The following is a 24,365-nucleotide window of genomic DNA, read 5'->3' on the forward strand; positions in this document are numbered from 1 at the left end:
TAGGTGTAAGGATCTTGCATCTTCTCAGTAAGTCACTTGGTTTGGCCCCTGTTGTCCCCATTGCAACTTTGGCACCCAACCTTGTTGTCAGGAAGAATGTTGAGCTGCTCATTCATCCATTTTACCTGAAAACAAAGCAACAATCTTAAAACATAGCAATGTTATAAACCTCTTATTTGTAATAAGAAGGACACCATAATGTAAAGTACTTGAAATCACTGCAATAAATGTTGAATTTTATTTTGAAAGTTTGTCATCAAACATTAGTCCACTGGTGCTTTAAACAAAATGCTACTTGTTTGGTGCTGATTCATTTGCGTAGAATTTTTACCTTGGGAAAATGTGCTGTTTGTTTTCAGATCTTCAATGCGATTAACTCTACCACTTACTAAAAACATTATTTTTTTTCAAGGGAATGGGTTACCTACACGCTAAAGGAATTATTCACAAAGATTTGAAGTCAAAGAATATTTTCTATGATAATGGAAAGATAATAATTACTGACTTTGGCCTCTTCAGCATCTCTGGAGCTTTACAAGAGGGGAGGTACAGTACTGTAGTGCATGTCAATCATTGCTGTCAACTTCTATATCAATTATTTGTTCTCAAGTTTGCTTTTAATTTTCTCTTCAAATAGATTATAAATAAAATAGATTTTATTTCCATTTTAGAATAGCTGCCCATTTTCTTGAAATTGTGGACAGAATAAACGTACATTATTTCAGTTCGAAGTACTATTTTAATTTTACTTTAAATATGTCTTCTCAAAGATTTAATTAAATAGGAAGCAATGAAAATATTTGTTGAAACAAAACAGAAGTTACTGGAGAAGCTCAGCAGGCATTAGTAACATCTGTGAAGAGAAAGCAGAGTTAACGTTTCGGGTCCAGTGACCCTTCTTCAGATTCTTCATCCTGATGTAGCTTTTGGAAGTACTTAGTTGCAACTGTTTACTAACCCATTGAGCATGTAGGCAGAGTGTAATTTTTAAAAATGTATTTCAAGAGATGTATTTGTTTTCTTCGCTAGGCTCTAGGTACCTTTCTCTAACTGAGAGTGGATAGAAATGGTATTCTAGGTGGAAAATTCAGGCAATAGGATCATAGCAGATGGAGGGCAAAGAATAGTTCAGTGTTTGGTAGGGAATGGTCAGGGCAAGTGAAAATCATTGAAATCAAATGTTTTTCTGTAGTCTGAAGGAATCCAAAATGTAAATATGATGATACCCCTTTTAAAAAATTTATATTCCTTTCTGTGATTGCAGATCAAGAGCTTTTAATGTAGCTGGTTGGAATTCCTTAGGTGGCGCTTGCAATCCATATTAAAACCTATTACATTCTCTGCTCTTTTTGTTTTAGTGAAGTTGTGGATATCTTTTCTAATCTCTCCCCTTTTTTGACCAAAGCACCCTACTACACCTGGCGAATGGTGTAGTTTTGATTTAGTGTATTGGTCCCATCAGTTGCCTGCACAACTGGTTTGCAATGCAGAGTGATCCGAATATTTTGGATCAATTCCCACACCGGCTGAGACTACCATGAGGATTCTCCTTCTCAACCTTTCCCCTCACCTGAGGTGTGGTGACGTCAGGCTAAACCACCACCAGTCATCTCTCTGTCTCTGTCTGATGAGGGAACAGTACCATTGTTTGGTAAGTCAGTGGTGACTTTACCTATAACAAACCTAGGTAGCCTAAAATAGACATATAAAAGTCATAATGCATTTCATGTTGCCTGTGAAAATTGAAATTATGTAATACTAAGAATACTGTTTTCCAAACAATGTAGAATTTCCCCTCTTGCACAGCCATATAATGGGCTAGTTGCCAAAGTAAAATAATGATTAAGCAATCATTGGCTGTTAGAGAAGTGAGCCAAATGATAATCAGTTCAGTGATATTGACTAGACATTGCTAAGCAAGTTTATGTTTTCATATACTACCTTTAACATTGTAAAGTATCCCAGGGATGAGTGTCTTAAAGGAGAGTCAAGTCCAGAGGTAACAAAGGCATATTCACCAGCAACAGATGAATATATCATTTGAGTGAAAAAAATAATGTTCTACAGCATGAACCTGTGGATTTTACAATTACCAGAAGGTGAAAATGCATCTCACGATATTTAGTACAGCATGCAATTTAAAAATTACAGCCTACTGAAATGTCAAACAAATCATTGCTTGCTTTCTTCATATTAAATGAAATCACATTCATTACATAATTCAGTGTCATATAACCTATTATTTATTCCTCTACAATGTAAAGCATACATTTAAATAGGGACATAATGACTACAAATTGCTTGTGCTGAAAGACTGAACATTAAAGTAATTGTGACTTTAAAATACGGCAATGTTTCATGAGACAAGAAAAATGTGTTGCTTTTATCTAGACTTCTAAGCTCCACACCGGATTTAGTATTTTATAGAAGCTTTCATAAATTGTTACTATTCTGAAGCGATTTTCTATTTGGGTTTCATTTTTAAAGCATTTATGTAATTAAAAATAGTTTTATGCTTCAAAAATACAAAGCAAGTTCAGCATAAAGATTCCATGAAAGAGTTTTGTGAGAAATGAACCCTATCTTTTTACTTGTGATGCATTTCCTTAACTGTTTTATGCCCTGCTCTACCTCACGGCTGAATAGTTTGAAAATTCAGTCTATACAGGCTATGGAGACTATTGCAGGAGTCAATGAGTAGCCAGTGTTAGTGAAAATGAATAGAGCAACATTCAGAGAAGAGGAGAGAATCACATTGGGTTCTGTGCATTAATTGTGGAATGGAATTATTTCAGCTGAATGTTTCCATTTTTTTTCTGATTCTTGGGACCATTCTCAGGTCAATGACTCATTAGGACAAGGAGCAAAACTCTGAGCTGTGCTTTCCTAGGGCAAACCAATTAAGAGTCTGCCTTTTGGCACCCTCATGAGTTAGGGAGTGCAGGGTAGATAACATGGGCAATTTGATAGAGAACACATTTCTGCTTAAGGGGAAATTCCTACATGCTCCAGCGGAGCTGATCAGAACAAGCAGTGTCGAGGCTGTAGTAACCATAGAATTGGAGAGCAGACCTAGGAAAGCTGCAGAGATAATGGGAACTGCAGATGCTGGAGAGTTCCAAGATAATAAAATGTGAGGCTGGATGAACACAGCAGGCCAAGCAGCATCTCAGGAGCACAAAAGCTGACGTTTCGGGCCTAGACCCTTCATCAGAGAGAGGGATGGGGAGAGGGAACTGGAATAAATAGGGAGAGAGGGGGAGGCGGACCGAAGATGGAGAGTAAAGAAGATAGGTGGAGAGAGTATAGGTGGGGAGGTAGGGAGGGGATAGGTCAGTCCAGGGAAGACGGACAGGTCAAGGAGGTGGGATGAGGTTAGTAGGTAGATGGGGGTGCGGCTTGGGGTGGGAGGAAGGGATGGGTGAGAGGAAGAACCGGTTAGGGAGGCAGAGACAGGTTGGACTGGTTTTGGGATGCAGTGGATGGGGGGGAAGAGCTGGGCTGGTTGTGTGGTGCAGTGGCGGGAGGGGACGAACTGGTCTGGTTTAGGGATGCAGTTGGGGAAGGGGAGATTTTGAAACTGGTGAAGTCCACATTGATACCATTAGGCTACAGGGTTCCCAGGCGGAATATGAGTTCCCAGTGCCACAATGATGCCACCCGAAGGTTGCAGGAACAGCCAGTGCCACAATGATGCCACCCGAAGGTTGCAGGAACAGCAACTCATATTCCGCCTGGGAACCCTGCAGCCTAATGGTATCAATGTGGACTTCACCAGTTTCAAAATCTCCCCTTCCCCAACTGCATCCCTAAACCAGCCCAGTTCGTCCCCTCCCCCCACTGCACCACACAACCAGCCCAGCTCTTCCCCCCCCACCCACTGCATCCCAAAACCAGTCCAACCTGTCTCTGCCTCCCTAACCGGTTCTTCCTCTCACCCATCCCTTCCTCCCACCCCAAGCCGCACCCCCATCTACTGACTAACCTCATCCCACCTCCTTGACCTGTCTGTCTTCCCTGGACTGACCTATCCCCTCCCTACCTCCCCACCTATACGCTCTCCACCTATCTTCTTTACTCTCCATCTTCGGTCCGCCTCCCCCTCCCTATTTATTCCAGTTCCCTCTCCCCATCCCCCTCTCTGATGAAGGGTCTAGGCTCGAAACGTCAGCTTTTGTGCTCCTAGGAAAGCTGCTCTGAGTTTCTCAGTCTTTCTCGATGGTTCACCCAATGGGCTGCAGTGAGAGGAGCTTGAGTAGGATAAGTAGAACAAAGATAACTTCTCCAACCATAAGAATGGAATGAACCAGCCAAGGAAATGATCAGCAGCTGTGTGGCCCCTGTAAGCTGGAGACATAAGTAGCTGATGGACTGCCAGTTTTACACTTCCTAATTTGCTTTTCTGTTGAAGCTAATCAAAAGTAAAAGTAAAAGGTGAGTGTTCAAACTGCTGCCACCTGTTTACTCCCCTAACATAGTCATGGCTGAGCAGTAAAGGGGTTGGATTTGAAATCCTTCTCCATGTTCTTATCCTGCCAAGGACACACCTTATGATTCTCTTTCAATAGCCCAGTTGTAGAGCAGGAAACTACAGTTCCCTGCACAAACTGGCATCCTCAGTTCATTTATTTAATTTAGGCTCAGAACAGTCTGAAACTTTCTGAACGCTCTTGTGGAACAGTGGTGGTGTCCCAAAAGGCCTAGTTTCAAGACCCAGCTTGTTCCAGAAGAGTGCGATAATGTGTCTGGACAGGTTGATTTTAAAAATATTTACCATGCCCAATTTCTGATGAACAGGAAGAGTTCATAGTTTAGTAAGAGCATAAAGTTGCAAACTTTAACCACTTAGAGCCACTATAGTACAGCCCGTTTCAATGAAATACTGGCTTCGCGAACACCATGCCATTGGTGGTATACAAGCAAGAGGTGAACAATATACTTTATCATTAAATCTTAATTTGTTTTTAAAAGTTGATGGTACCTCTATGGCTTTTTCCATGCCACCCACCAACTGATTTTGTGGGTTTCAGAAATAGATATTGACCAGGAGAAGGGAAAATACCCCTGACTTTGAAAAGTGCAGATGCAGTGCAATCTTTCACTTCCATCTAAGACGACAGTTGGGGTTCTGTTCAATGTCTACTCCAAAAGACAGAACCTCTGACAATGTAGCAGCTCCTCAAAACCAGGCTGGAGGGTCAGCCATGATTCTCTGCTTACATTGAAATTTACTATCTTGTATTTACTACTACTGAATTCCATTTGCCACTTATTGTCCATTCCATATTTCCTTAACATTTCAATTATCCACTGACATGTGACTAGATATGCCACTCTGGAGAACAACCTGTTGATTGCGGGATCATTTCGCTCTGTCTTCAGCATGCTGCTTCTGTAGTTTTGCATTTCTTACCCCTTATGTTGGAACCAGGCTTTTAGCTATGCCTAGCCCTGCTCCTGACATGCTCTCCTACCCTCCTTTTAAAGCAGGGTGGGTTCCTTGGCTTGATGGCAGTGGTAACATTGGGTCATGCTGGGCCACAAGGTTAGAAATCATGCTGGTATACAGTTCTGGTGCTGATGTCCCGCAGTGCCTCGTGGGAACCCACCTTTGAGCTGCTAATTCTGTTCTGCTCTGTCATTCCTCCACTTTGGCACAGTGATAGTGCCGCACTCAATGAGATGTGACTTTGTGGAGACAAAGATTGTGCACTAGTCACTTTGACAAACACTGATGTCAACAGAGGAATCTGTGAAGGGTAGCTTAGTGAGGATAAGAACCAGTTGCTAGTTTTTTTTTGCCTTTGTGGTCACCACTTGTCATAGACTCCATATGGTGGATACATTCTTTAGGCCAAGGATAGGTTGGTGAGTGATGGTACTGCTGAGCCAGACTTGGTGATGGACCTTGAAGTCCCCCTTGAAATCTGGAGCACTTTTTATGATCTTTCTCCCTCAAAAGGGGAGTGATAATCTTAGAATCCCTACAGTATGGAAGCAGGCCATTTGGCCCATCAAGTCCACACCAACCCCCCAAAGAGCTTCCCACCCACCCCTACTCTATCCCTGTAACCCTACATTTCCCATGGCTAATTCATCCAGCCTGAACATCACTGGACACTATATGCGTAATTTAGCATGGCCAATCCACCTAACCTATTGATCTTTCAATTGTGGAAGGAAACCACAGCATCTGGAAGAAACCCATGCAAACACAGGGAGAATGTACACACTCCACACTGACCATCGCCCAAGGGTGGCATTGTCATCTACAGGAAGTTTCTTTGCTCATTTTTGACCTGAAACTACGAGACTTTACTTTTAACTAAACAGAACTGAATTGATGGCCAATGTGCCATGTCGTTCAATCTTCTATGTCTAGATGAGAAGATGTTTGTTTTCAGAACCACTTCAATGATTCAATTTTCTGTGCCAGCAGAAGAGGGAAGGGGAGGTGGCAGAATTGCTGATTGCAGTCACTCTACCCAGAGGAAAAAAGCCCTCGAATACTTGGAAATAAATGTACTGAAGCTTCATTTTAACGTATATAAGACAAATCAGAGTAGTATGCATTATTTATAAATATGTGGAATTCAGTCTGCCTGAGTCCATCACAGTGAAGGTTTGACACTTTTGACACTGAAAACTTTAATACTGTGCCACCTACATACACAACCAGTACTGCAGGAATTAGAGATAATGGGAACTGCAGATGCTGGAGAATCCGAGATAATGAAGTGTGGTGCTGGATGAGCACAGCAGGCCAAGCAGCATCTTAGGAGCACAAAAGCTGACGTTTCGGGCCTAGACCCTTCCAGTATTGCAGGAATTATTTCAGAGACAGTAGGAACTGCAGATGCTGGAGAATCTGAGATAACAAGGTGTAGAGCTGGATGAATACAGCAGGCCAAGCAGCATCAGAGGAGCAGGAAAGCTGAAGAAGGGTCCAGACCGAAAACGTCAGCTTTCCTGCTCCTCTGATGCTGCTTGGCCTGCTGTGTTCATCCAGCTCTACACCTTGTTATCTGCAGGAATTATTATAGGTTTGCCCAGAGACATAGTTATCAAGTAATTTTGAAGTGAAATGTTCCCCTAATATGATAAACTTATTTGATACTTTAGGTAAATCTGAAGAAGCTGCACAAATCAATGATGTTAGTTATATTGCAATAAATTTAAAAATTAGTTTAAGAAGTGTGTGAGAGGATTAGAAAAGGGAATATATAATAATTATCCAGTTAAAATCAGTAATCAGTTTTCTAAATGATGACCATGACTAAGACGCTCAATGAACTTTACAAATGTTAATGCATCATTACTTAGCATCTGTTATTGAATTAGTGCTTAACTGTCTTACATTGTCTTATATGAAGATCTGTGCCCATTTCCTCTGATAGCGAATATGGACTGTGAACCTCTGACATCATGAGCAAGCTGATTTACTGTGAGTTTCTTGAAGCATTTGGAATGGTCAGCCGAAGTGAATTTTAGCTTTTTCAAATTAGCAATTTTTTGTATATTTTTATGGAACATGATTTTGAAGTACGATTTAATGAATTACCTCATTGTGGATCACTGATTTACCAACATTCTAATGCAATTGAAGTCAGGCTTGCCTAAATTGCGGGTATTAGGAGTAATTTCAGTGGGTAGTGATAAGAATCATTTGTTCATCCTGGAAGTGAAGAATAAAGAAGGTGGAGTTGAACATGATTTTGTTCTGTATTTATGCTACATTGCAGCACCTTTTTAATGTAATAAATATCCAAAGATGATTCACAAAGCAAAACACAACACTCAGCCACCTAAGGAACTGTTAAGCTATATGACTAAAGGTTTGGTCAAAGAGTTATGCTTTAACGACTGTCACAGAAGAAGTAGGTAAGGAAAAGAGGTGGAAAGGTGTTGGGAAGGAATGCCACAATTTATGGCATGGGCAACTGAGGGCATGGCTGCCCATGGTGAGGCTATTAAATCAGATGCAATTTTGAAAGAATACAACTGTCTAAATTATTGACAGGGATGAAGGAGATTTCAGAGGTAAGGTGAAATGTGACCATGGAGGGAATTCAAAACAAAGTTGAGAATTTTAGAATCCAGGCTTATGGACTCTGAGGTGATGTCTGAATGGAATTTGTTGAAAGTTAGGACACATGCAATAGAGCTTTGGATGACTTCAAGTTTAGAGAGACAGTAAATACACAAGGCCTGCGCAGAACACATTGATGTCATCAAGACTGGAGGTCACAATGGCATGGATGAGGCGGGAACAAAGTTAATGCTGGTATGGAGATGGAAATTGATGTTCATTTGATGTTGCAGATTGTTTGTTTGAAATTCTCATCTTATTTTTCAAATTGTAGCCTCAACCCCTCTGTACCTTTGTAACTTTTTCCAGCTCTACAACACTCCCTGATCTCTATGTTCCTTCTATTCTGGCTTATTGCCCAAATTTCCATCAATCCAACATTAATGACTATATTTTTAGGTGCCTGGGTCCAAAGCTATGTAACTGCCCGAACCCCCATAACGCTCTTTGCATCACAACCTCTCTCTAATTCGTTCACACCTATCTCTCAACAAAGTTTTAGCTACCAGATCAATTATCTGCAAGATGTCAATTTCTGTTTCATAACACTCCTGTGAAGTGCCTTCAGATCTTTTATTCCATTGAGGCACCTTTTGAATGCAAGTTCATGTTGAGAGACCCAGGAAGTAGCCACTACAAAAGACGGTCTCCACACTGCCATTGTGTTGTGTGGCATTGCCATTGTCTAAAACGGACTGATTCAGAATAGAGCTAACAGCTCAAAACTCTACAGAGGTAGTAGGAACTGGTGATGCTGGAGTCTGAGATAAGCAGGTGTGGAGCTGGATGAGCACGGCAGGCCAGGTGAGAATCTGAGACTTGGATACAGGCACAAGATGGCTTCTCGGTGCAAGTTAGCACAAGGAAATGACTTCTAGCCTGGGAACTGTAAATTCTGCTAGAGCTGCTCTTTTAGCCTGGGAACTCCGAGTTTTGCTACAGCTGCATAAATAACGCAGTAATGATAAGATAACACAGTACTAACTGTTCTAGCTGACCTTCAGTCGCAAATGTTATGGCGCTATATGGCGAGACAAAAAGTAACCTAAGCATTGTGACATAAGTTGTTTACCAGTTAATACTATTGGATTACGTAACAGTCAATGAAGCAATATCATGTATTGATTGGTAATTGTTTGAATACGTTATGCGATCACGCCATGTACCCTGCTTTAAGAAAAGTATACAAATGTCTTTGTATTAAGTTGTGTGTGCAGCTCCTCCGAGGAGTACGGAAGCGCTCAACTTCTGTGTTTTTCGGATGATCTGTACCCGGCCGATTGAAGAAATAAAGAATAAAGTCTTAAACAGCCAGACTGACTGCGAGTGTTCATTGACTGAGCACGGAATTGAGAGGCCCCACCGGCGGTCGAGATTTACACAGGCAGCATCAAAGGAGCAGGAAAGCTGACATTTTGGGTCTAGACCCTTCTTCAGAAATGGGGTTTCCAAAAGAGAGTCCAGAGCCAAAACGTCAGCTTTCCTGCTCCTCTGCTGCTTGCCCTGCTGTGTTCATCCAGCTCCACACCTGGTTATCTCAAAACTGAACATCCATGAGGCCCAGCAAAATTGTATTCTGTCATGATATGTAAACTTACAGTGCAGTGTGCCCCTTACTGTACCATTACTGTCAAGGCTTGATGTCAACCTCAGGCATTCAGGGCAGCATGCCAGTAACAGGGAATGCAACATGCTATAGACAAGGTACAGCAATCTTATAACCAAAGGGCGGGGTTCTGTCCCATTCAGTGGCAGTTAAATAACTGACAAGAGGAGGAAGTGGTAGAAATTATCACCATGCTCAACGATTAGTGAGCCCAGGACATGAATGCAAAAGACAAGGCTGAAGCATTTTCAATCATCTTAGTCAGTAAGTGCTGAATGAATTACCCATCCCAATCTCCAGATTGTGTGTGTGTGTGTGTGGGGTCGGGGGTGCGCGGGGGGGAGCGGTTTAGGGATGGGATTGGAAAGGTTTAAAGGAGGAGCTCAGAGGGCCAGAGAGCAAAATCAAAGGAATCATGAATGAAGGGAACTGTGAGAATATTGGAAAATGTAGTGAGATCGGGGGCGGGGGGGGGGGAACAAGCCAAGAATGATCAGTGGGCAGGACAAACAGTCCTGTGAGGTGGCTAAAATAGATAAAGCAGATTCAGCGGGTAAGTGGAAAAATACTGACTTCCTGGAGCCATCTCTTTAGTGCAGGATTCCTGAGATCTGGGAAACCCATTCGGCCCAGGTTGCATTTCAATTGATGGTTAATTTTGCCTCATTCTAACATTGAAATAACCAACCTTGGACCTGCAGAAAGATTGCATTCCCACACTGCTCCATTGATAGCCCTGCTTCCTTTAGTCTGTAAGGTGGTAGGTCAAACTGGGTTTCAGATTTTGTTTCACTTCCATGCATGTTGCACGAACAAGACCCACATTTTTTGGTAAGCCACCCCCCCTTTGTATTTGTTATTTCCCTTAATTTAAAAAAGTGAAATGAAAAATAACATTTTATGCTTAACATTAATCTCTGGGCTGAAAATACCCACTATGAAAAATATTTATAAACAGGAATAAGTTTAAAACGTTTGGTTTCCAAGCATGTGCTTAATTGTCTCGAATCTGATGCGATAAAATGTTTTTATTGCCCCTCTGATCGTACAGGAAGGTATTTCTTTGAATTTGTATTTGTTACAAAAGAGGAATGGGAAAGCAGCATTCTGTTCCAGAATGATTTCCTTGGTGTCCCATACACAATCAAATGCAGGACAATTGACAGTTGTCAGCAGACAAGCACACTCAATATTCTGATTAAACATGTATTAAATCAGCCCCCTACCTCTGGTTTCTGGATAGCTTATTAACTTGTTCTTCAGTCTTAATGATGTCTAAAGATTGTACGTGCACTATTTATTGATGCCAATAATCTTGCAGAAAATCAGTCATTGTGATTGGACACTCATTTACTTGAATGCTGACGAGAAGTTTAATTGGTAAATGTTAATCAACTAAATACATAGAGTGAAATCCTGCGATCTGCCATAAGTTGATATGAAGTGGGACTTGATAAAGCTGGACAAAACCAATAGTGCTAAATCAGAATTGTGCAATTTTGATCGAGTATTTTTTCAGTCTGATGTTTTATTACTTTTGAATCACTTCTAATTTTCTCGCCGAAATACATCGATTCCTCAATGTCAGTTAATTTGATGAAGTGATTCCAAATGTTTTTATATTTCTTGCTCCTGCTAGAAAAATATAGTTGTAACTCTGCCTAAATTAAAAAAGATTACAATTATTAAAAATTAAAGGTATGTCTTTAAAAGAGCAGCATGGTGGCTCAGCGGTTAGCATTGCTGCTCCATAGTGCTGAGGAACCAGGTACGGCTGACTGTACAAACTCCACACAGACATTCTCCCTGTGTCTGCATGGGATTCCTCCATGTGTTGCAGTTTCCTCCCACCGTCCAAAGATGGGCAGTTTAGGTGGACTGGCCATGCTAAATTTCCCACACTGTCTGGGGATGTGTAGCTTAGATGGATTAGCCATGAGAAATGCAGAGCTACAGGGATAAAGTAGTGTGCTGGGGTGCTCTTTGAAGGGTCAGTGTGGACTCAGTGGGCTGAATGGCCATCCTACAAACTGTAGGGACTCTATGATTCTATCAACTGACTTTGATTAAAATATATTGCAATGATATTGTATTTAGTGTTTACCATGACGCCACCTTTAAATATTACTTCTTACTAATTTATTTTTACAGTTAAAAAGATATTTTAATTGCAATAAATTATCCAGTCTTTGTATTTAATATAACATGGGAGTCGATTTGAATTAAAGTAACAACTCAGTGATTTAAATGAGTTATGTCACAAAAAATGATATAAACACAATCTTTCTGATGTGAGACTCATTTGACTGAATCATTTTATCTTCTGATGAGGATTTGTGGAGGAGCATTTGCTTTGATCAGTAGTTATTAGTTTCTTGAGATTTTAACAGGAGTTAAAAGTCACTAGGAATACATGAACAGGAGCAGACTCTTTAGCCACTGGAATCTGTCACATCACTCCTTTAGATTGTGACGAGTATTATAATTCCATTTATCTGCCTTGCTTACATACCCACTTTACTTTCCCTAACAAAAGCTATCAATCTCAGTTCTAAAATTTCTAATTGCCCCCGAAGCCCAACAGCTTTTTGCAAGAGAGCATTCCAGATATCCACTACGCAGCCTCTACCTTCTGTGTGAAGGAATACTTTCTGACAACACCCTTGAGTGGCGAAGCTCAAATTTTAATTGCAGTCAATCAGCCTACCCGGACAAGTTATGGCACACCTCCACAGAGGTACTTCTGGCTTTGAGATTGAGACAATACCACTTCAGCACAAGATCCCTAGCTCTGATGTCAATGTTAGTTTCCCTTATTATGGACTTCGAAAATGCCAAAATACGAGCATTTCTTTGATCATGAGGGCTGATCTGCTGTTAAATCATTTAGAATCATTTATCATTTTTAGTCCTAAATGTATAAATTCCTTAGTTGTTATTGTCTCTCCATCTTCTAATTCTTTCTCCTATCAAATCTCTGAACTGTGGATTTAGACAGGCTAAATGGAATTTGTTTTATTCCAAGGAGCCTGAGGAAAAATACAGGCAAGCTGGGAGCTCAGAGAGGCATGGCGAAGAAAGACATAGCCATAATGAAGACATGGTTGAAAGATGAGCAGGATTACAGTTCGGCATTCCTGGTTCTTGAGTATTCAGCCAAGAAAGAGAGGGAGTTAGAAGAGAAGGGGGATTTGCCATATTGATCAAGAAATCACTTATAGCAGTGGAGGGAAATGATATCTTGGGAGGATCATCAAATGAGGTCCTATAGGTAGAATTAAAGAAATGCAAAAGTCAGGGGACTAATATGACATTGGGTGTGTGTAGCCACTAAATAGCCAGGGAGAGGTAGAGGTTCAAATGTGTTTTCAAATTTTAGTGACGGGTAAGAATAATAGTAGTGGTGGAGGATTTTACTACACAGATATTAACTGGGATAATTTATCTGCATTTAGGGAAGGAGATGAAGGAGACTTAATTGTAGAGATAAGGACCAAGAAGTTTGTGAATGGTAGTACAATAAATAATGAGGAGAGAGTTGTAAACTATGGGAGGATATCAACGGACTGGTCTGGTGGGCAGAACAGGAGGAAGGCAATTTCTTTATGTCTTCTTAACCACCTTGTCTATCTGCCCTGCCGTCTTCGAGAATCAAAGGAGATGCACAACAAAGCCCCTCTGATCCCCTATACTGTCTAGAGTCCTTTCATTGAACATGTACTCTCTTGACTTGCTAGTTAGTCATCCAAAAATGTGTCAGTTACACTTATCTGGATTAAATTCCATTTACCAGTGTTCAAACCATCTGACCAACCCATGTATATCTTTCAGTAGATAACAAGATGTAGAGCTGGAGGAGCACAGCAGTCAAGCAGCATCAGAGGAGCAGGAAAGCTGGCATTTCGGGTCTGGACCCTTCTTCAGACATGGGGGAGGGGAAGGGGATTCTGAAATAAATAGAGACGAGGGGGAGGTGGATGAAAGATGGACAAGTAGTTGTTTGGCACAACTAGTGCCCCAAGTTTTATTTTTAGATTGTGGCTGCAGGGGAAGTTTACCAGGATGCTTCCTGGGCTGGAGGATCTGAGCTATGAGGAAGTATTGGACAGGCTAGAGTTGTTTTCTTAGAAGCTGTGAAGGTTATGAAGGGACCTGTTCCAGACGTATATGATTGAGAGTTGTGGATAGATAGGCACCTTTCCCTTCAGTAAAGGAATCAATAACCAAAACACATATGTTTAAGATAGGAGGTAAAAGGCTAAGAACGGAGTAGGGGAGAAATAATTTCACCCAGAAGGTGTTCAGTGTCTGGAACTCTCAAAGGATGCTTGAGTCAGAAATTCTTATAACATTTACAATGTTCATTTAATCTATGAAAGCCTCCAGAGCCACGGACCAAGAGCTGGAAGTTGGGATTAGTGTAGTTAGATGTTTGTTGACCAGCACAAACACAATGGATCAAATGGCCTTCTCTGTGTCATAACTATCTATGAGTCTAATTGTATCATCCTGTAATCTTCTATATTCCAGGCAATACAAGCCTAGTCTATGCAAAAAGGCTGGAGATGTTGATCTGAGTTTTGTGACCTATGAACCAAATTGAAGACTGTAGCATGTCCAAATTGGAAAGTGGAATGTGATTATTTTTTAAATTTCCTTATTATAGATGCCATTGATCTGAAATATTTATAATGATAAAACCACTTCTTGAATTGTGATTTGGTATGTCAAATACAACAAGCAATAGCCACTGCTCAAATTTTGATCAGTGTCTTTAACATTTGGTAAGTGTTGCACTAGATAAGGTACTCCCTGTTACCCAGTGATATTAATGTATCATTAAATAACAAATGTTTATTTGTATAGGATCTTTAATAAAACATGGTAGGATTTTTAACAGATAAAAATTAATGAGTTAAAAATTAAACCAAGAAGTTTGCTGAAGCTTTGCAACATTGTCCTATGTTGTTGGGTTAATAGGGATCTTAAAAGAGAACATAATGGTAGAAAGGCAGAAAGGTTTGAAAGGAATTCAAAATGTGCCAAATGGCCTCTTTTTGCACAGAAGGGATTCTTTGATTCTATAAAAGTCGATGACCTAAAAATGTTTTATGATCTTCATACCTTCAAAAAGCATGCACTTTTATGATCTCTGGAAATGCTGGCTTTCCAGTCGACTAAGTACCTTCAAAAGTATTTGCTGTTGTAACGTAAGAAATGTGTTAGCTAATTTGTACAGAGATAAATTTCCAGATAATTGGTTTTAATGATTGTGGCAATTTTGCATTAAATAAGCAATGTTACTGTGGAGAACTGCCTGCTGTTTGAGTTGTCATGGCATCCAACACACCCCATCCTCCTGGACACCACCCCATGGCCTCTTACCCTCCCGCAACCGCCATTTCCAACTGTCGTCGTGACGTCGATCACCTCAGCCTCTCCCCCATTCTCACTCACTCCAACCTCTCCCCCACGGAATGTGCAGCCCTCCATTCCAACCCTAACCTTACCGTCAAACTGCAGATAAGGGGGGGGGGGCGCAGTAGCAGTATGGCACACTGACCTTTACATTGCCGAGGCCTGACGCCAACTCTCTGATACCTCCTCCTACCACCCTCTCAATCATGACCCCACCCCTGACCACTAAAACATCATCTCTCAAACCATTCACAACCTTATCACATCAGGACCATCCACCCACGGCCTCCAACCTCATTGCTCCCCGTGAATGCACCATCTGTTTTATCTCCTGCTCCTGTTCAATCTGCCTGCTCCTGCCCCACTGATGTTATCTCCACTTACCTTGAGTCTGACTCTGTTTTGTCCCCTATCCCAGTCCAGGAGCTCCCCACCTAGGAGACCACCCACACCGTCCACCTCCTCCAAGGCTTCCAATTCCCTGGCCCCCAACACCTCATCTTCACTCTGGACATCCAGTCTCTGTACATTCGTATCCCCCATGTGAATGGCCTAAAAGCCCTCGGCTTCTTCTCTCTCGCAGGCCCAACCAGCCCCCCTTGACCAACACACTCATCTACTTAATTGAACTTGTCCTATCCCTTAACAACTTCTCTTTCAACTCCTCCCACCTCCTACAGACCAACAGGGTGGCCATAGGCACCCACTTGGGGCCCAAACTATTCCTCCTTTTTCATAGGATACATGGAACAGCCCCAGTTCTGATGCTACACTGGCATATGCCCCAACCCGTCCATCGCTACATTGATGACTGTATCAGCGCCGCCTCGTGCTCTCACGAGGAGCTTAAACAGTTCATCAACTTTACTAACCCCAATCTCAAGTTCACCTGGACCATCTCTGTTTTCTTCCTTTCCTTGCTGGATCTCTCCATCTCCATCCCTGGTGACTGCCTCGAAATCAACATCTATTTCAAGCTCACCGACTCCCACAGCGACCTGGACTAGACCTCCTCTCACCCATCCTCCTGCAAGAATGTGATCCCCTACTCCTGAATCCTCCACCTCCACTCCCAAGAAGGCGTGTTCCAATCCCACACATCTTAGACGTCCTCCTATTTCAAGGACCACAATTTTCCCCTCCGATGATCGAAAATGCCTTCAACCGCATCTCTTGCGTTTCCCTTACTTGTGCCTTCACACCCCCTCCCCCAACAGAAAAAAAGACAGAATCCCTCTTGTCCTCACATATCACCCCACCAACCTCTGCATCCAACGTATCATTCTGTGCCACTTCTGCTACTGACAATCCGATCCCAGAACCAAAGATTTACTTCCCTCCCCACCCCATCTGCCTTTTGTAGGGACCGCCCTCTCAGCGACTCCCTCATCCATTCCACACCTGACACCTTTCCCTGCTAATGGAGGAAGTGCTACACCTGTCCCTCACCTCTTCCCCCACCTCCATCCAAGGCCCAACACAAACCTTTCATATCAGACAGGGGTTCACCTGCACATCTGTCAACTTGGTCTACTGTATCTGCTGCTCCCACTGTGGCCTCTTGTACATCAGTGAGACGAAGCGGAGGCTCGGATAACATTTTGTAGAGCATCTGCACTTGATTTGCGACAAACGACAAAACCTTCTGGATGCGAACCATTTAACCCCCCCCCCACCCACTCCCTGGGTGACATGTCCATCCTGGGCCTCCTCCAGTGCCACCATGATGCCACCTGCAAACTGGAGGAGCAGCACCTCATGTTCCATCATGGGAGCCTACAGCCCAATGGCCTCAACATGGATTTCACCAGTTTTAAAATCGCCCCACCTCCCTGGCCTCATCCCATGCCCAACCCTCCTTCTCATCCTTGCCTCCTTGACCTGACACAACCTGTCCATCTTCTCTCCATCTATTTGACCCCCACCCTCACTGACCAATCCCCACCTCTGCCTACCTGCACTCACCTATGACCATCCCCCCGCCTTCCCCAGCACCACCCCTCCTCTCTCTCTTTTTTTCTGAGCTGCCTTCCCCTGCCATTTCTGAAGAAGAATCTCAACCCAAAACGTCAGCTTTCCTGCTCCTGTGATACTGCTTGGCCTGCTGTGTTCCTCCAGCTCCACACTATCTTATCTCTGACTCCAGCATCTGCAGTTCTTGCTATCTCATGGCATCTTTTATGTTCATGTCAGTGCTGAAAGGTCTGCATTAACCTTGTCATCAAAAGACAGTAATTGTGGCAGTATAGCACTCATTCAGTATTGCATTGAAGCTTCAGGCAATGTTTTGTGCTCCGTGTTCTAGACTAGGACATGAGTTCCGAACATTTTGCCTCAGGGCGGGAATGCTGACATTCTGATACGAGGAATGGTGAGTGACAATTGCTTAGGGAGCTGTTAGAGCTCTCATATTTCAGCTGACAGCCTTTTAAACCAATACATGTTGAACAGTGTCTTCCTTAATGAATTTGCAAATCACGGGGCTTGGTTTGCAATTGAAATTAAAGCAGAAATTAAATTACCTACAGATGATGTTCCAGAAGAAAAAAAATTAAATTGAACTATAATGACATTACCTCAATCTGTAATTACTTTAATCTTTAGAAGCTTACGTTGCAATTAAAACTTTCAACAATTTACCACGTAAATTGGACAAGAGTGTTTGAAATTACAAAATATCGCCAATACCTGAGCGTGGGGAGGCCCTCTTGTGGTCCAATGGTAGTATCACTACCCCTAGACAGGGAGGCCCAGGTTCAAGTCCCACCTGCTCCAGAGGTGTGTAATAATGTCTCTGAGTATACTGATTAAGAAAAATAGGTTCTGCCACCTATTAGAAATGTCTAACTGAAGCTGGGGAAAAGTGCCTGTGACCATTAATGTCTTCAAAGAAATTTTAACAGTACTGGTTAATAAAATGTGAGGCTGGATGAACACAGCAGGCCAAGCAGCATCTCAGGAGCATAAAAGCTGACGTTTCGGGCCTAGACCCTTCGTCAGAGAGGGGGATGGGGAGAGGGAACTGGAATAAAATTTTTTATTCCAGTTCCCTCTCCCCATCCCCCTCTCTGACGAAGGGTCTAGGCCCGAAACGTCAGCTTTTATGCTCCTGAGATGCTGCTTGGCCTGCTGTGTTCATCCAGCCTCACATTTTATTATCTTGGAATTCTCCAGCATCTGCAGTTCCCATTATCTCTTAACAGTATTGGTGTTCACTACTTTTTTACTGGTCATTTCTGTCCACAAATTAAACTTGGGCACATGATGGAACAGCAATATTGGGTGGAGTCTTGTTGAGAAATTGATCTTGCCTGTTGGCTGGAGTGTTGTTAAGAGGTCCATGATGCTTCTTTCCATGAGGGCCTACTGAACCACAAACCACTCTGAAGGTGGTGGAGCCAACAGCAGACCTTCCTCTGAAGTCAAGACCCATGAGGCAGGTCTTGCAAACAGAGAGCTACTGTCCAGTAGGAGAGCGAGGCTGCTGCCAGAGGTACTGTTTCAGAATTGTGGAGGAACTCGGGCCACAGATAATTAGTGTCAGGGAGGTGGTTTCATGGGGTGCAAGTCATGGAGAGGGCAAAGAGGAACCAACAGCAAGTACAGCAATATGGATCGCAGTGGGCTTCTCCACTTCCCAATGGTGAGCCTCTTGATCAGTCACAGAGTCCCTTTGAGCTGCTCCACACAGTTCCAACTGCTGAGCATACTGCATGATTACAGATCCACCTCTAGCTAAGTTCATCCCAGAGATAGTGAAATGTGATGTTTGAATGGTTATTAATTGGCCATTTAAGGGCCTCAGTTGGTGGCAGGGAGTGAAGATCACCCATCAGCCTTCCCAACCATCACTCAACGATGGCAGTCAGTTTCAGGTACACCATCATTCCTACTAATTAAATACCCATCCTGCCTCCAACCTTGCCAGCTGAAAGACCAGAAGATATCACTCTTTAGTTTTATTGTCCAAGCATGGGATAGTTTTGTTTTATATGATTAAAGTTTCAACCATATTCTTATTGGGATCGATGTTTGCCTTGACCTGGAAGTGGAACAAAAGTAAAGTAGGATCATATCCAACAAAACTGGTGAGCAAGAGCTCTTTCAATGTTACTACTTCAAAATCCTGGACCTTCCTCCTGCATTGTGGATGTGCCTACAGCAAATGAACTGCAGAAGTTCAGGAAGGCAGCTCATCACCACCTTCTCAAGAGCAACCACGGATGGTCAATAAATGCCGTGCCAATTCGGCGATGCCTATATCTCATAAATGAATCAAAATAAATTCCGATGTTGATGAAACAATTTTAATGGACATCGGCTCAATGATCTATTTGAAAAAATGAGAAACCCATTTTTTCATAAAGTAATATCTCATAATGTTTGGGGTAAATTACAAACTTTGGGTATTATAGAGTACTTGTCACAGATAAGTGATTAGCTTTTGAAAATTAGAACCAAAGAGAGTTAGATTGTACCATGTAATTTTTTAAAATTGTTCTTGAAAGCATGAACCAACAATTCCTAATCATCTTTCGTACTGAAGAAATGATTTAAAAATTGTGAAGTGCATTTCCCCTGGATGTTATTCCATTCCAAATATTGCTTTCAAAGTGCGTGATAAAGGACTATAATAAACTATTACTATTTGGGAGATTAGATTTTCAAGCAGAGATAAAATAGATTTTGCTTTTTGTTGTGTGATGGGACTATTTTTATGTTGAAGAAAGCATTGGAGCAATGAACTAAATACATAATTTTCTCAGTCAGATGCCTTGGTAGTTAATTGCTGAATGTTTGTTTATGTAGTTGAGTTTTTCAACTGCAGAAGAAAAGATGGTCAGAGGCCAGAATCTGATTTTACCTGAGAAAAGCAGTTTCATATCGGGAGGAGGGCAGGTTAATTTGTAGAAATCGCCAGACTAAGTTTTTAAGTTGGTTGAAATCTCCAGTCTGTGAGAACATTGTAGATGCCTCCTGGTTGCAGGACCTGAAATGAAAACAAGGCCGACAGGATTGAAACAAAAATCTAAAGCCCAGTGCTGGGTAAAAAAAAATGTCTCTGCAACTTCGAAACTGGAAAGAGTCAGCAGAGTAAGAAATCTTTCAGGTATGATAGGCATGGTGCTTTATTGAATTTGAACCATTGCTTTTGCTGTTTATGTTAAGGTTTTTCTAAACAATTATATGTGGTGTCATAAGAACATAGTAACAGGATTAGACTATTCAGCCCATTGAACTAGATCACCAATGGCCTAGTGATATTATCACTGGAATCCAGAGACCCAAAAAATGTTTTGGGGACCCGGGTTCGAGTCCCACCACTGCAGATGTTGGAATTTGATTTCAATAAAATAACTGGAATAAAGAATCTAATGATGATCGTGAATCCATTGTCGATTGTCGGGAAGACCCCATCTGGTTCACTAGTGTCCTTTTAGGGAAGGAAACTGCCATCCTTACCTGGTCTGGCCTACATGTGACTTCAGACCCACAGCAATGTGGCTGGGGTTAGCAATAAATGCTGCCTAGCCAGCAACATCCTCACCCTGAGAAAGAATAAAGGATCCATCATTTAATACAATCATGGCTGGTCAAACATTTTAATACCTTTTACCCACACTGTTCCCATAACCTGCAAAAGTGGAGGTTGTGTTGCATTATTAGTTAGGAAGTAACTACTGCAGGGATGATATCTTGAAAGGATTGTCAAATGAGGCTTTGTGGATAGATCTTAGGAATAAAAAGAGGGCAGACACGCTGTTAGAAGTGCGTCTTAGACTCCCAAATAGTCAATAGGCAATTGAGGAGCATATATGTAATCAACTCATTAAAGCATATAACAGTAATATTAGAGTAATTTATTAGGGGATTTCAACTCCAAATATTATTTGGGATTTTCATAGGATAAAGTGTTTGGAGGGTGTGCATTCCATAATTAAGGGTGTAGCCTGGGTGGATAGAAAGCAGCTGTTCCCCTTAGTCAAAGAGTCAAGAAGAAAGAGGCAGAGGTTTAGAGGGAATTTTGGGAAAAATATTTTCACCCAGAGGGTGGTGGTGATCTGAATTGCATTGCCTGGGATGGTAGTTCAGGCAGGTAACCTTGGACAAACTTTTAAAAAGTACTTCAGTAAGCACTTGAAATGTCATAACATTCAAGGCTATGGTACAAGAAAGTGTGGATCACAGCATATGTTTTGGCAGTATGGACTCAATGGACTGAAGGGCCTTTTTTAAATCCATTCATGGGATGAGGGCATTGCTGATCAGTCAGCATTTATTGTCCATCCCTAATTACCCAGAGGGCTGTTTTAGAGTCAGCCACATTGCTGTGGGGCTAGATCACATGGAGGTCAGACCAGGTAAGGATGGCAGTTTTCTTCCCTCAGCGGCATTCAGTAACCAGATGGAATTTTCTGACAATCGACAATGGTTTAGGGCCATTATTAGATTCTTAATCCCAGGTATTTTATTGAATTCAAATCCCACGATCTGCCATGGTAGGTTTGAACCTGTATCCCTGGAAGATTACCTTGGTCTCTGGATTAACAGTCCAGTGATAATACCAGTAGGCCATTGCCTCCCCCAAACTGACTGTACTGTATGATTCTATGAACCTTTTAAGTTACTGATAGTTAGGTTCCAGAGATTTACCAAGTATATTAATTTCTCCAATACAACTTTATTATTAATAATAATTGTCTTCAACTCTTCATTCTTCCTAGTTACTTGGATCTCTAATTCTGAGAGACTTCTTGTCTCTTTTCGAGTGAAAACAGATGCAAAGTAATCATTTAGCAGAAATGCAATTTTAGGTGAGGGACAAATACAAGATTAAGCATAATTTGTAGTTGTTGATTGTGTGTGTACATCGTACCAGAGATTTAGAAAATGGCTTTCCTCTTGTGGGTGGCCCAGTGCCTCAGTGGTTAGCACTGCTGCCTCACAGCGCCAGGGACCTAGGTTCGATTCCACCCTTGGGCCACTATCTGTGTGGAGTTAGCATATTCTCCCTGAGTCTGCGGTATTTTCCTCTGGGTGCTCCAGTTTCCTTCTACAGTCCAAAGATGTGCAGGCTAGGTGAATTGGCTGTGCTAAATTGCCCATAGTGTTCAGGGATGTGTAGATCAGGTGGGTTATACATGGATGGGCCTGGGTGGTCTCTGAGGGTCAGTGTGGACTTGTTGGGCCAAAGGGCCTGTTTCTACACTGTTGGGTTTCTCTGATTCTTTCTGCTTTACCATTGAATGCTGTATTTGTGTAACTGAGTCCTAGATGGGAACTATGTATGCAGTAGAACATTGGATGCAAGATTCAACTTGTGTTGCCTTCTGGAGAATAGAAAGTACTGGGGAAGCACTTCCTAAACAGCATGACAAGCAGTTCTCCAGTTCAATATGTGACTGCATAGCTAACATCATCCAGACCATTACATGGACGTAGTCTGTAACCCACTGTTCTTTGGTGATGACTGTACTTCCATCTCACACAAAAAGATTCAGATGCTGGGATAATAAGGATGCATTAGCACAAGGATAGGACACTCCATATTTCTGAACACAGGAGCACGAGAAATTAGACCAGAGGTTGTAGAGTTAGATTATCGGGCCATTTGCTCTGCTATCCAATGCAATTGTGGCTGATGGAGTTTCAAATTCACTGGTTGTGTGATCACGTATGAATATTATATAGTCATAAAGTCAAACATCACAGAAACAGTCCCTTCGGCCCAACCAGCTCATGCCAACTATAATTCCAAGCTAACCTTGTCCCACATGGCCAATATCTCATCTCTTTAATATAGTGAAAATTTCCCAATTATGTGTCACAGAAGCAACTTAACAAAAAATTTAACATGGAATGTCATAAGGAGATAATTGGTTTGCCGAATGTTTGGCCCAAAAATTAGATTTTAAGCAGCAGTTTAAACACAGGAGAGTATAATCTATAATGAACATGGTCTTGAAATATAACTTTTTGGTTCATACAAATTTTTTCCATGTTGAAATATTTATATCTAAACCCAATCAATTCATTAGTTGCTACATATAAACAAATCTTTATGAATCGACCAAAGGAAAATCTTTTGAACCTTATCTCCAAGACTGCATTTTTATGCTTTGAAGTTATTTAATAACATGTAACAAATGCTGTGTTAGTGGCTAGCTCACTACCATCAAATGATTTGAATCGATGGCCTATGGCCAATGCTATCCCTTGCATTATTCGGCAACTTGGGGCTGTACTTCAGCAGTCAGTAAATCTGCAGCTACAGTTGTAAGCACAGACCAGGAAGTGGATTGGCAGTCAGGTGCAATGCCTGTTCACTCACCCTATCTGATGGGGTTTTATGAGCAGCAGGAATGGTGTTAAGTGGCCCGTCACCCTTCGATGAATTGAGGACTTTAAACAGTCAGTTAATGGTACCTGTAGGCCATTTATCACCTTCCTCCTATTGCATCTTGTAAAATGGCAACAGTGGTATGTAGATAGATCGTAGGGGGCATCCTGTGGGCACTCCTGTTTGTTCGCACACCTTACACCTCCTTATCACAGCCCTCCCCATCCACCTTTTGCTGAGGCCTACTTGACTGGTGCCTGTGAAGTGACCCCAATTTCCCTTTCAGTCCTCCATTGGCTCCTTATAGGCAGCTCTTGGTGATGCTCCTGGGACTGTCTGTCAGCCAGCAATTCCTGTTACATGAGAGGGAGCAGTAATCACCACCTTGGGGCATTTGATGACTACTTCTTATTCCAATAATATACTTTAATCATAAAAACATCTTTGTATATATGCATAGCCCCAAATGCAGTTATGTTCTGTATGGTAGCGTTTCAAGGAAACAAACAAACATTGGAGTTCGACACTTGCCAAACAAACTTAAGACAACTCTTACACATACAAGACTATGATTACATGCATGGAGGCACCAGGAGGATCTGATACCGGAACAGAGCAGCATTTAGCTTCAGCAGGAAGATCTCAGACAGTGGCCTTTCCCCACTGCCCCTTGGCCGCAGCTTCCCCAAGCTTTAGTGCGTCCCTCAGCACGCTGTCCTGGATCTTGGAATGTGCCAGTTTGCAACACTCAGTGGAGGTCCACTCCTTGCTCTGGAAGACCAACAGGTTTCGGGCAGACCAAAGAACGCCTTTCACTGAGTTGATGGTCCTCCAGGCACAATCGATGTTTGCCTATGTGTGCGTCCCGGGGAACAGACCATAGTACACAGAGACCTGCATCATGGAGCTGC

At 42.1% G+C, this 24,365-nt stretch overlaps 1 protein-coding gene across 1 annotated transcript in view; it reads left to right on the plus strand.

The window, feature by feature from the left end:
- ksr2 (kinase suppressor of ras 2) overlaps positions 1 to 24,365 on the plus strand; it is a 304,655-nt gene that overhangs the window by 274,194 nt on the left and 6,096 nt on the right. Inside the window, exon 17 of the mRNA XM_048555715.2 lies at positions 413 to 546. Within this exon, the coding sequence (XP_048411672.1) occupies positions 413 to 546 (134 nt within the window). The remainder of the gene's footprint in view (positions 1 to 412; positions 547 to 24,365) is intronic.

This window comes from Stegostoma tigrinum, chromosome 26 (assembly GCF_030684315.1).
Source record: "Stegostoma tigrinum isolate sSteTig4 chromosome 26, sSteTig4.hap1, whole genome shotgun sequence".
NCBI classification, from domain to species: Eukaryota; Metazoa; Chordata; class Chondrichthyes; order Orectolobiformes; family Stegostomatidae; genus Stegostoma; species Stegostoma tigrinum.